This window comes from Plectropomus leopardus, chromosome 7 (genome assembly GCF_026936395.1).
Source record: "Plectropomus leopardus strain MGB_pleo_1.0 chromosome 7, ASM2693639v1, whole genome shotgun sequence".
In the NCBI taxonomy this organism is placed as follows: Eukaryota; Metazoa; Chordata; class Actinopteri; order Perciformes; family Serranidae; genus Plectropomus; species Plectropomus leopardus.
The window spans coordinates 21,733,563-21,748,058 of record NC_142182.1 but is presented as its reverse complement, the minus strand read 5'-3'; the positions used below and the strand labels follow the sequence as shown (position 1 = coordinate 21,748,058).

General features: G+C 40.0%; 1 protein-coding gene across 3 annotated transcripts in view; it reads right to left on the bottom strand.

Moving 5' to 3' along the window:
- Window positions 1–14,496, bottom strand: part of LOC121950658 (alpha-1,3-mannosyl-glycoprotein 4-beta-N-acetylglucosaminyltransferase C-like) — a 130,906-nt gene that overhangs the window by 71,814 nt on the left and 44,596 nt on the right. For all 3 annotated transcript variants that reach the window (XM_088080196.1, XM_088080198.1, XM_088080197.1), the window contains exon 3: window positions 3,339–3,409. In XM_088080196.1, coding sequence (XP_087936322.1) covers window positions 3,339–3,363 — 25 coding nt within the window. In that variant the 5' untranslated portion in view covers window positions 3,364–3,409. The remainder of the gene's footprint in view (window positions 1–3,338; window positions 3,410–14,496) is intronic.

The window sequence follows — 14,496 nt, the reverse complement described above, 5'->3', positions numbered from 1 at the left end:
ATACCTGGACAAGAGCACCACAGAGCAAGTTGACGCATTCAGCCACAGAGCTCCCTTGGCGGCTCCCTCGGCCACTCCCTTAGTTTCCCCGTGGGCCAAAAACTATAAAACTGTGGCTGCCGCACTGATCTGCCCTACATTTTCTGTCTGGTCTGTTTTCTTTTCTATATCATTTTAGTAATCACCTAGTGTCATCTAAACACTTACACACACATAAGGAGACAGACAGAGACACAAGACTGGCTCCGTGCGTGATTAGAAAGAGCAGTGGAGCAGAATTACATTTTTAGCCACTATATGAACCCTGCAGCTTGTAAAAATGCCAAGGGAAACAAAAGGTACTGTTGGGTATCGGTACCAGTATAGGTTTAGTGATTTTCTATAGTGGTGTAATGCCATATTATGCATACTCTTATCATGACGGCCCACCAACAGATGGGAACATAAAATACAATGTTTTTTTCAATGTACGTTATATTCATTCAGTGTGCAGCACAAGAAAAAAATAACATGATGTTTTGCTACATACACAAGGGATTGACCATTGTTGACATCATTCATAGGGATGGGCTGATATTGCTGCATGTAAAGCAAAAAATATGACATGTCATGAGAATAACCATTCACAGTTTTTTCTCTAAGCTCTTGCTGGAATTCTTCCTTTAAGAAAATAGTTTTTGTATCTTGAATCTATGGACCAGTTTTGGTTTCCAGGTATACTTGTCCAAGGTATTACAATGGAGTTTGAAAGAAGAAAATGTTTACAAAATTGACACGTTGTGGCGCCATTGAATTCTTTCCAGAGCCACCATTATTGGTACCCATGTTCATATCAACAAGAAAATCCACAGAAGAAGAGGCACAGATACCAGCTGAGATACACACATTACAATGCAGCCACAAGGCACAATGCATTCTTAGTAAGATGTCAGATTCTTGCGTTTTCTCACGAGAATGCTCCCTCTCTTCCTGATGGTATATTGGTATATGGAACATTTTCTTACACATGAAATCCAGCTGGGTGCATTAAGTCCAGATCAGTTCTCAGAGAGATATAGGAAGCCTCATATAGCACCAAAGATTCCACTAAATTCACATTTCGAATGAGCATGTTCCAATTAAAACAACAAAAAGGATCTTAAAGAGCTTACAGTAAGGTGCCATTTTTAGCATGAAAGCCTTTAACAGATTGGTAATGAATGCCTATATTAAGATTTTCAGCGAACATGTTACTGCCGATAAGCAGCTTTTTTTCTGGGTTTTTTTTTGACATCCCATTCTCTTAGGTATGAAAATGTTAAAGCAGTGTGCCTTGGTTTCCTTTTCATGATGACTGCACTGAGCATACAGTATGGTGCTTAACGCCAGATTGGGGCAGCTGCAAGGTAACGTTCTGGAGCCGGGGAGGAAATGAAAATGAGGGTGGTGAGTATGGAGGTGTCAGAGCGGCTTGTCAAACTCCCTGCATGTACCATGAATATTTCACTACTGACACACAGCAGCTTCCCAGCCCAAATCTGCACCCCTGGAGACAGACAAAGACAAAGAAAAAGAGACAAATAGATCTGGTAGATAGATAGGTAGGTAGATAGATAGATAGCTGGGCAGATGGATGGATTGCCCCCCCCCCTTTCGCCCACCACCCCCTTCACCCCACATGGATACCTGTGTCAGGCTTCATCTCGCAGCCCTAAATTTCATGAGGCAGGGCTGACAGGAGGAGCTCTCCACAGCTGACAGCGCTGCCTTCCAGCACCAACACAGGCTGTCTGAAAGCTCATCCACATCACACCGGCAGGTAACGCCCAGGACAGGCCGATAGACACTTGCTCACTCATGCAAATTACATGCACCCTATGGGCACACATGGAGAAATGTGATGCAACGAGTGCACATCAGGTAGGAAAACTGCCTTTTTGATGCAAGGGTAAGAAAATTAAGGACAAATGAGAAAGACACAACACCCATTGCAGCTCTGTTAGACTGTAGCGGAGTTATATTCTAATATTAGTATGCTAATATGCTTACATTGCTGTCGAGCATTTATTCATCTTAACTATGATCTCTACTTTAGTTTTGAACTAGTCTATACCCACGGATATATGAACCCACAACTACATTCGGACTTTCAGGGGATGTGTGCGCCAAAACTTTGTGCAGAAAGACCTATATATTGTTGCAAACTTTGCCAAAAAATACAAATGAACAAGCTAATAAAATCTGCTTTGTAACAACACAGGTTTTGAAACACTGTGAAAGAATGTAGTAAATAGCGCTTTGTTTCTGTCATTCAAGCTGCAATTCTACCTTCGACCACAATGTTGGTTGCAAACGCAGAGTGGCGCTGTCCGTGTTTTCACTCATTGAAAAGATCAGTTAAGCCAGCAGGCTTCATCTTTTTTGGGGAGCATGAATGTCTGCACCGAATTTAATGGCAATCCTTTCAACTCAGTTTGGTCCTGACCGAAGTGGTGGACTGAGAGAACAACATTGCCATCCCTTGAGCTGCGTCATTAGCCATTCCTAAATCTAAACATTTTCTGGACAGATTTGCAGAAGCTTGCCAAAAAATGTTTCGTCACTGATGCTGGTAGGGTAGACAAAGTTATCTTTCACAGAAAATCTAAATTTCACATTCAGCCAAAGGCACACAATGAACACGTATCCAAGCCACAACCTGCCTCAGCTCAGGGAAGCCCCAGCTACTGAAATGATCACGCTCCAGTTATCGAATAGCCTCATCTCTCCAGGGAGAAGCAATCTCGAAGCAAATACTGTACCTATTGTATCATTATAAGAGGCAGATTTTGGAGCAACAAAAACACAACTTTAGATTCATCATCTTACTTTTTCAAACATTATGCCTTGATTACTTATTATAAATCATATTTTAAGTACAGTCACGAAACACTGAGATGAGTAAATGCTTCTCTCTTTTGGGAATTTGATCCTTTAGGATAGCCACAGTACAACGGTTAATTTCTAGCTGCAGAAAGAGCTCTTGATTTTAATTTTCCCCTTGGGGAATTTTATTTATTTTATGTTTGAGATATACCATGGACTTCCTTTTATTTTTCAGGGGTTTTTTTTTGCCTCTATCAGTACTGTGTATATTGGGGATATAAAAATGCAACACCATGCAGTCGACTGTCCGAAGAATGAGTTGCAATAAATAGATGGTGTCATTTTGGCAGCCTCGTGTTAAGTGCTGTGTTATGATTTAAAGATTGCCATGTTGCAATGATCAATATGTCCGCATCAAATGAGCAGAGGTTTACTGGGGCAGCGGAGGGAGGAGGAGGACCACTAAAGCGGTAAATCTGACCAGAAGCACTTACTTCCACTGTGTATCCTATAGGCCATTATTGGTGGGTGTGCTCACACATCAAAGTGGCAGGGGTCTTCCAGGCTAAAACAGAATAAGAAACAAAGGACCATTAAATCACGATGAGAGACCATGCTTCGGGCAACACACGTGAACACACACATACACACGTACACACTTAAACACTGCAGTACGAGGACTATGAAGAGAGTTTAGGACCAAAGAAAGATAGAGAGAGCAGGAGAGGTAGAGAAAGGGAGCGCAACATTGATTTTCCCCCTCAGAAGTGCCAGTTCATCATTCTGTGAGACACACTCCATCGATCCCCCGCCTTTAGTTTGTTTGTAATTTTGGGGGCTCAAAACCGTTCACAAAGATAGATCCTCTTATATGCCACTTGCCTCCGAGATGAAGAATGGAGGGATCAGAGGATGTGTGGAGATGACCTCATTTTGCTAGTTGGTTCTACGTTGGTTTTTGTGGCCCTGTTTAAAAAGGGAGCTTTGGGGTGGGCAGATGTGGGGGGAATCCAGTCAAGTGAGTGTTTAATATGATACAAGTTTTGCCACAAGTTACTTCTCTTGTAATCTTGCAACACATCGTCTGACGAAAATAAAGCCTCTTGGTGCCAGGGGGCAATATTTTTGGCTGATTAGGGCTCCAGTATAAACAAGCCAAAACTTCCTCTTCCATGCACCGGTCACTTTGGCTAATCTTTATTAGTAGATATCTGCACATGAAAGCAAATATGTTTTCTAAAAATCCAATATAAAGCTAATTTGTCATCAGATGAAAGCTGATGGGTTCCAAAATTGCATTTTGGTCAATGTGTTCCACCGCTCCACACGAAATGTTTAACTGCCATTTAAATGTGATGGGTAAATACCACTCAAGACTATCAACAGAAACCAGAATATTTCTGATAAAATCTTGTCCCATTGCCTACAGATGCATACATATGCAGAATCTGTTTATAGAGATTACCCTTTCTGCTTTTATCTTCTTTCAGCTCTCCAACACAGAATTCTACAAATAACATCTTATGTGGATATGCATTAGTAGATTTTAAGCTACACAAGGAAAGATTTTCATGGAAAAAACGATTTCACTGTAAATGTGGCTTCACTGGAGGACGGTTAACACAAAAAATAGTCCCATCAACGTTAGATCTTTTGTCCTTTTTCTCTTCCATGTCTTCTGCTATGAAGTGAACACAGACTGTGTGCAGTTTACTAACATCACATTACATAACTTGAGGGCACTGAAGTTCATCCTTCAAGCAATTACCCCCTGCTGCCATTTGGAGCCAAAGTCCATGTGCTAAGTTGCCAAATGCAGTTTTAACTCAAACCCTCTAATGCCCTTCAAAAAGCTCTTTACTGGATTGTTTCTTGTTATTTCCTATGCCTGGAAAGTGATAAAAATTTGAGTTTTTCAAGCAAATAATCTTCTGTGTGATACAGCAGAATCTCAACAAGCATGAAATCATAAGTGGAGCTTTTGTAAAGGATGTAACTATAGTCTTCAGTTAAAAAAAACATATGAAACAGCTACAACCTTTCGGCAACCCTTTGTCAAACTAAAAAGAAGGATGACCAAGAACTATAAAAATAAAACTAACATTGTATAGAATAAGAGTTTTATCTTGTTAGTGAATAATATAAAATCATTGGTAAATTGGGCCTTGAGTTTCTTTAGCTGTATTGTAGCGTGGATTATACATATCTTAATGCAATAAATACTCTCCACCTAGAGTGAGCAGGGGGGTTTCACTGCCAACATATGAGCATATTCATCGCAGCCCGTCTCCCACTGTGACCTCCATAGCTTCCAGGAAAATTCTCAACCTGAGAGACAACCACCCACATACAGCCTTACCTAACATCTCATCTGCACTTTATCAAACCCCCAGCTCCCCCTCATATTCAAAGCAACAGAAAGCTATCACCTCAGAATACCTTCAGAGATACCAAGAGAATACATAAAGGTCATCATACCATAGCATACTGTACAGCAGTTCCAGGAAAACATCCGTTAACCAGGGTTCAATGAACAAGAAAACAAACACCCACACCCACTCACAAGAAAAAGACAAAATGTCTGAAATGTTCCATTATTTTCACATTGTAATGTTCTCTGTTGTTCAAAATCAAGTTATATGTTGGGGGATTTTTTAAATGAATTTCTTATCACCATGCCAACACATTTCCCTCACATACCCACTATCATAAAGCTGAAATTATTCATGAGAAAAATAAAATGCATCAAACAGAACACCTTAAAAATGAACAAGTATAAAAGGGGCAAATTTGAAGTTGTAGGAGAGATGTGAGCATAATATTTTCATTTATGATGATAGCAACCTTGATTTTTTCCTTTATAGCACCAGAAACTTTCAGATACATTACACATTAGTCTGGAAAATTGAAGTAATTCCAATATTACATCACAATGTCACCCACTCAGCGCAAAACTGCAGCTGTCTGCTAGCAAAAGTTTCTGTATACAAGTGCACACACACACACACCTCGCTAACATTTTTCTGCACACTGTTAGTTCATATAACAGTCTGCCTGATTTGTTGACTTATACATTTTGTTGATTTGGTAATTTTTTCACTGTAATATTTGTGCCTCCACCCTAGATCAGTCAGCTACCAAGTGAAATGGTTTCTTTTTTGTATATTTTATATAGTTTATTGTTGTTATTTTCTACCTTTTTTGTGCTGTGGCCTACAGACAGAGTTATTAAAGTTAAAATTCAAAATATAAAAAAATAAAAATAGTAAAAAAAAAATAGTTTAAAGCTCTTCATAGTGGTTGACTTCCACTTTATATTTACAACCTCTAACCAAACACTACAGCAGCTGATTGCATCATGATCTGCACACATTCAACTGGAGATGGGTGACTAATCAATCAGGGTGCATAGCGATTGGTTGCAACATAAGCCTGCAGATTCTAGGGATTTAGTGGCACATGTTTGAGAGCTACTGTTTAAACAGAAGAAACAAATCCATTTGGGGGATTCTATTGCACATTTTTTCCATTCTGGTTTTTTATCTACTGTAGATGTAGTTAAGATTGAGTCAACATACCCCATCAAACTATGAGCTGAGATGTCAAAGCTGATTTCTCTTTGCAGAAGCTTCCAAAGTGGTAAAACTAACTTCAAATGGACTCATAAGAAAATTAAAATATTATATCCATAAAAGGATTATCTGTCAAGCATAGAGGAAGAGTGCCAATTGTACAGAGCCCTGAGATGCCATGTAGATATTGAGGCGAATGGTTCTGACAGTTTCACTGTAATGAGCCTCCATCCGCACGGTTAACAGCAGTGAAATGACTGACAGCCTCAACACTCTGGGTGGAGGTCATCCATGTGAACTGAGTGCCACATCCTCCAGATGCTCTTGCCATATTTGCTGCCTACAGGCAGTCTATCTGGGGTACTTCTTCATTTCCTTACTCCCCAGGATTTTAAAATGTCATTTATGTCTAATGGCCGTGCTCATTAGCTGCATCTGAAAAACACACTCTGGTCATTACCAGCTACATTTGCAGTCAGGCTTCATGCCGAATTCTCTTGTTTGAGTCATCCGTCACAGTCCCGTTCCTTGGCAGTTGGCACCACAAATGACGCAAAGCTCAAATCTTCTAATTATCTGCAACCATCTTTATCTGCTTACATTGCTAGTGAATGTGTTTTGACTAGGGTGCTTTTATCAGTGTAGCGAGACACCCAATCTGAAACAACATCCATCATGTTGCGGCTGCCAAGGCCACTTGGGGAAATACACAGGCAGCAGCGCACTAAGAATTGCACTTTACCTTGGTGTGATCCTCTTGTGTATGGGCAAAGTGGGATCAAGGAGGGTTGTGCATGACTGGGACTGCGATGTAGACAATAGCACTCAACTCTTTTCATTATTAATTTGTACCACTGTCACATATGGACAGATGTTACAAGAAAACCCTGGTATGCCGCAGGAAAATGTTTGAAGCAACCCCCTTCGAGCTGAGTAGATCAGAAGTTCATTCAAGAAGCAAGAGATCCACTTTTGTCACTGTCGGGCCTACTTTGAACAGAGGCACAGCTTGCTATTTCTACCCTAATACTGCAAAATAAATGACTGCTTTGCAAATCACAGCACCACACTTTTTTTTAGATTTTGCATATTTCTTTAGAGGAGCGTTGCGTGGGTGTGCAACCGCCTGTCCAAGTAAGAAATAGAGAGAGGGAGAGTGGGTGGGGGAGCATGCTGGCTATCCTTTGTCAACTGCTCAGTGCCATTTAATGGCCTGTAAACCCCTTTGCTGGAGAAAGAACAGGCAATTAGCATACTGAGTGGATTACAAGATTGCTCTGACTCCTGGATTAATGTGTGCACTTAATCTTCTCTTTGCTAAGCGATTCTTGGATATACAGCTATTCAAGGGGAACAAATGTCCCCACCTTCCAAAACACAACATGATAGGACATTTCTTCCATGATGGCATCAAAAGTGATGTACAGTTACTTTATATTATATTAGGCTGAATTGGTCTAAGGTCAACACATTTTAAAGAAAAATGTTAGCCATTTCTGAATACTCTTTTCTTAAACTCACAAACCCAAAGCAGAACAAGCATGTCTTGTATGCCGACATAGGTTTTTACCCTCATGGGCCGATCCCATGCTTAGTTTTGTTGTCACGTCAGAGGAGAACCTGAGTTGGGTTTCTGCACTGGTGGGGGCGTGATGTTCAAGGTACTGGATAGACAATCAAATATGATGCAGAACGTCAAGCTTGACAACTAAATTAAAGGCTGATGTATAGTTAGCCTACACAGGTGGCCTAAACGATTGTGAGCATTTATACTTATGTAGTCAGTGTGTCTGTCAGTATGTTTACATGCACGGTTAAGTTGAGCTATGGTTATAGCTCAGTTAGGCCGTTTAACTGGACTACTGTCCTTGTTCCAGTTTACAAGCACAAGGGGGGAATCAATTTATTGACAGAAGTATGCCCGCCTCCACCGTGGCGATGTGCCCCTTTCAGTTACTATTGGACCTTCTTTTGGTTGACCTCTTAGGTCACATACCAAACAAGTTAGCAAATGGAAAACAGGTTGTATGTCGAACTGTTAAAATATACCTTGGTCTTGTTTTGCATTCTTCTCTTCTTCTTTTGTTTTTCCCAGATTTCTTCTAAAAATATATGCTGTTTGACTCCAGTGTACTTGCCAGATGAGGGGACTATATAGCATGTGCACAAGTCTAGGCCAGTTCAGGTCCAACTGAAGCTTATATATAAAAGAGTAAATCAACCCCCAACTGTATTATCTAGGTGTTTTAGTCTGAAATTCAGTTTAGTACGATTTCAGTCAGACTAACATGTTCACATGTATACTAAAAGTCTTGTTTTAGTCAGACTAACACAATAATTCTTTTCCTACCATCATGTAGTAGTACTGTGTGTCCCTCTGCAATTACACCTCCAAAATGCTAGTTGTCGGTGGGGTTTTTATGCCACAGTGTTGAGTTTCTGTGAGGTGCAGTGAACTTCAGTGAGGGGACGATAACAAAAGTACTTCAAGTGTCTTCATTATTACTCACAAGGTTCACAGAAAAAAATTATCATTGCAAGACACTTTTTCTTCACAAGTACAAAATGCTATCTTTATTAGCATAAGCTTCTAACATGTTTTATTGCCTAAGTTAGCCTAGCAACTAGCAGACTTACCCTCCACTCATTTGAAGCCTGGAACAATAGCAACATTTAACAAAGGTAATGTTACAAAACTTTACTCCATCATCTTGATGCATTTAAAGGAGCTAAAACAATGCATGTCTGTTCACATTACAGATTAATCAGAATGTACACTTGCATGTATTTGACTGGCCAATGCTGCACCTTGTCGGATAATGTGACTTTGCAGCAAAAGTTGAGACTGGGTCAACTTTTTTTGCTAGACGACCTTGTGTTGTTTTTCCACTGCCCTTAATGTTGGCAACCACAGTTTGTTGCTGGAATGACTCCATTCAAATGAATGAAAGGGCTGTGTTTTTTTCACACGAGCATAAAGTCAGTCTGAATGCGGCTTAAGTAACCCAAGTGCCTCGCCTGTCTGGCTGAATCCTCCCCAAGTGCTCTTTGTTTCGGCCCAAGTGCCCCTACAAGTGCCCAGAGTTTACCCTATGTGCCCTTACAGTGTTTTACAAGGGACATGGGTTACTTTGCCTGAAATAAAATACACTTTAGCCAACATCATAAAAAATATATCTTATCGAATAAAACAATAATCATTTGCTAAAAGAAGCATAATTTCCAAATATGCTATAACCATGGAATCTTTTATATTGTGTCCTTGAACATGAGAGTCAAACATTTGCCAACTGTACCATACACTGCACCATCCCCTTGATTGCTATCCTCTGCCTATCGTACTCTATATGATAAACTTGGGGCTGCACTCCATATCTCCACAAAGTCGAACTTCATCTGCTATCTCTACCATCGTTCCTGAATCGCTATACTTATTCGCTGGCTTTGATATGATCTTTAATCCACGGCTCCTCACCTCACCCCCGAATCTTTCACCCAGAGTGTCAGCCCAGAAATGAAAAGAGCTGATAACTTTGCACTACTATTGCTCAGTGCCACGGCAACGTGTCTTAAAACGGCAACCTCAGCTTCATATAGCCCACATTCAGGGACACATAGCAACACAAAGGTGTACACACTGTGGCAGATAATGTTCATTCACATTAGATATTCACTGGAAAAAACTTCTTAACACTTCCAAAATACTGACGCTTACTTTTAATATCTTGCAGGTGGTACCCATATGCCAATGAACCATCATTTTGTAAGCAATTTAAAAAAAAAAAAAAAAAAGCTTAGGACAGCTTGTTTGCTTCACAGAATTTGTGTGAAAATGGGCTCGGCAGCAATAACAGAATGCATCGCTCCCTTCCTCTAAATATCAACACAGATTACCATCTTCGCAGCAATTCTCTGCCGCTATCCTCGCAGATAAAAGGCTTTCAGGATGCACTCCTTCAAAAAAACTAAAGTGCTGATTCACTGCATTGTGTCAAAAGGGAACAGATGGTTGAAGCATACCTTCGCAGTCCATTGAGAGAAGTGCTCGCTGTTCCAAAAGCTAGACTGGCATGCCTAAGCCACAGTGGGCTTTAGCTGTATATCAAGCTTCACGTCTGGTAGCTAAAAGCTGCAAAAACCGAGTCAGTATAAGAATGAGAAAGAGAGAGAAAGCCTGGATCCCTGGACACATTAAGAATGCGTTTTCTCCTTAGAAATCAATAATGTCTCATTGCCTTGAAGATCGCCAGGAATGCCATCGCTTTCAATTTATTCATTCATTCTTCTCAATGAACACACTGCAGTGATCCACAGCCCTCCTTCTCCCGCCTGGTCCATCTCCTGGGAGGTTCTTTTAACTTGTTAAGATCTACTCTGCTTCTTTTACAATGGCATTTGTCTGAAAATGAGCGCACAGAGCAAGCCCTGCAGCCTGAGACCAATGGAGTTTGTCTTCGCCGGATTTCATCACAAGCAATGAGCTCAGACATGTTTATTTTTTCCTCATCAGGCCATGATTTGATATGCTGCACTGCATGATTATTTCTCCACGCACATCCTGAGTCTCGCTTTATAAGAGCACCCAGTTGAGATGAGAAATTATTTCAGCCCACCCACTGTTCTCCACCCTCCCCAAAACCTGCTTGTGTTTACCTCCAAGGTGCCCTTTGACTCAGCGGGGTTCTAAGCCGCACCTCTTGCACAGCAGATAGTTAATATGACTATTCACTTCCCTTAATTATCAAAATTAGCCATAGACCGTGGGAGCTTAGGCTCTCAGGCAGCTGCCACCATTTCCTGGTCTCTCTCCAAAGCGTGAACGGAGAACATGAAACATACTCAGACATCACAGACAGCAACAAACCCCCAGCTGGGAGGTAAGCAGTCGAAAAAATTACAGATTGCAGAAGTGACCTTAGGGGATAAATGGTTGTTACCAGATGTAGTTTTCACGAATTGGCTGTGATAATAATTCCATCTTGACGTGCCTGTTTTAGACAGCTGACTGGTTCTTCAGTCTGTGTCATCTTACCAGATTTGTCTGTTAGTTCTTGCACTTGAAAAGTAAAGATTTTTTAACCCTTTAACAGATTTTTGGCTGTTTGTCCTCATTTCTCTCAGTGATTACAATATGTAATGACAATTATATGATTATTATGACTATTATGGGTGATAATATTGTAAAAAGATATCAAAGTCTGAAAGATGAGGAAAAAAAAGTTGGTTGCAGGAAAGTTGCTCCTCCTGTCTTTGCCTCATGCGACACTGAAATTTGAAGTTAAAAAGTCATATCCAATTTTATGTTCTGCACTGATGATTTTTTTTTTGTTGAATATCATAAAACATGACAATGTGATGTATTTTTATTTTACCGAGGAAAAGTGTGCGACCGCTCAGCTGAGTTGCCCAATTACAGCAAATGAAAGCTGATGCTATCTTCACTTGGATTAGATAAGATCATAATCACCAACATCCTTTTTAGACTGAATTATGTATGTTTTAACTTACAATTGGCACATATATAAAGCCATTTACTCCTTACTTAAAGGTATGGCTTGGTTTTTATTTAGCACAGTAAACTTGATTTACACCAACAGATTTTGTTACTAGATTTATTAGTATTAATTTATATTATTAATGTATTTTATTAAGTTACTGTTTTCAGATTTCTATTATATTACATTAACTGTTGCATTTTTTAAAGGCATCCTAAGAAAATGTTTTTTTCTTAATAAATTTATATTTTATTAACATGCTATAGTGTGAAATGTGTTTATAAAAAAACAACAACAACAACAACAAAACATTGATGCCTAATATGTGCTAGTTCATGCTAGAAATACTCTAAGTGGGCACATCAAACGGCTGGTTGAGTTGCGTTTCTGCTGCCTGAATGGGTCATCTGGGAAAAAAGAAAAAAATTAAAAATGTTAAATGTGGAGTCAGGAACACACAATTTTACCCCTCAAATTTATTATTTTTTTTCCAAATCTATTTCTTAGTGTGCCTGTTAACGTGTTAAAATGTTGTTTTCTGATGACCACAACACATCCCCTCTCTAGAAACCGACTTGGATTTTTTGAGGGATTTTTTCCCCCCAGTACATGTAAAGGTGTATGAGAGGATGCATGTGTGTTGGTGTCCCGTCAGGGAGTCTCAAGAAGCATGCAAGAATATGTGTGCACACTGTAATCACTTCTGCTGAGTGTAACAATAAAACATAGCTCAATGTGAAGCCCTCACTCAGCAACTTTAATGCTGGCTCCGCGAACAAAGGGTCAGAGCTTACAGTAATTTTTGTTCTCCGCACATCAATATATGATGCTTCACTGAGGGCAATGAGAACCTGTCCAGAGTTATAAAAGGGATCTGTTTGTGCGAGGCCAAGCGAACACACCAGACACCTTTCGACCCTCCAACAATGTCAGGCGTGAAACAGCGAGGCCTTAACCGCTCAATTCTGTATTCCCTCACAAAAACCACTGAAGTCAGCTCTGGTTTATTACAGCTAATGTACCATCTGCTTCCCAGGGCGACTCCTCATTAAATATGGAAGAGATAAATAACATATCTCACGTCTGCAGCAGCGAACCATCATGTGACCAGTGCTGGTAGAGGAGAGCAGGGGACTGAGACAGGCCTGACAGCTCCTTCTTTATATGAGACAGTCTGTGCAACATGATGAAAAAAGCAAGTCCTTTAACAGATTGCTGCACCAGACAGTCTTGACAGATATTTAGCATCTTAAGACATCCCAGGGAGCTTGTCACATTTATGTTCTGAACTAAGATTCAATCAATCCAGAGAGGAGTTTTGCTCACAAGCATGAATCAATACTTCCTGAGTATCAAGCTTTACCTTCAACATTTGTACATCATGAAATCCAACTCCTACAATGATAGTCTTGTTTTTTATTAAGTTTGGCAAAAAGTTATAATTTTTTCTCCTTTAAATGGCAACTTAGGTTTTTTCAACCTGGATCCTATTTTCTCACATTTTAGTGCCTTAATGACTAACGGTAACAACATTTTTTTAACCTGGTCCAGTATTGAGCAAGAGCACTGCAGCCACAAAACCAGATGCAATGTAACCACTTGGAACATGTGAGCACTGTCAATTTATGTCCACTAAAAGTGCTTGTTTTTCACCACTGACAGGGTCAGATTATTACACTAAAACTTCTTTCCCGCTACACAAAAAATCTTGCTAACACCCGGATTTTTAACGCAATAAGAACACCCAGGTAAATTGACCTTGCAGTACTCATGGGTATTTATCACCTCCAGCTCCAACTGGCATTAATGAAAACACAACATCCGGGTGAATGAACTAATTTCAGCTCCTTAACCAGCGAGATGCAATGACACGCCACCATCAATTACCATCCATCTCCCCACCTGAGCAGCTCTAAAACATCAGGCTCTGTTCATGCTGCTGTCTACTGTTTACCTGTACACACACACACACACACACACACACACACACACACACACACACACACACACACACACACACACACACACACACACACACACATAAGCTTGTCTGCTGCAAAGCACTGTACACAGCCCTGCTCTACTGACAATGGGAAACCAGTCCATAGCCTATTTTTGGTTTACAAAAACCCACTTGCATGCACTAATTTTGGTGGGAGAGGGGTATAATTGACAAAATTCTGAAAAAGATCCCTACAGAGATATACCAGCGTTTTTTTAAGAGAGTGAGATAATTTTTGTTTAAACAGAAACAGCCGTGAAATCATCATCGCGAACCTCACCAGACTCCATTAAAATAAACTGTCATTTTAGGATGTATAGAGTCAGTATTTTCACATTTCACTGGGTGAATTAAGGGCTTATTTAAACCAAACCAGAGTCTGACATTGTTGGAACAATAAAAAGATGATTCAAGACAGGTTTTATATGTTTTATTTTGTTTGTCACTTTGAATTAAGTGAATTTTATTATGATAAAATAATTGTTTATTTATATGGAGCCTAAGTTTAGCGATAGCAATTTCTGGGCAACAAAAAAAAACTTTCATTTTAGTGAAAAGGTCTATCTCTGTAGGGCTCCTTCTC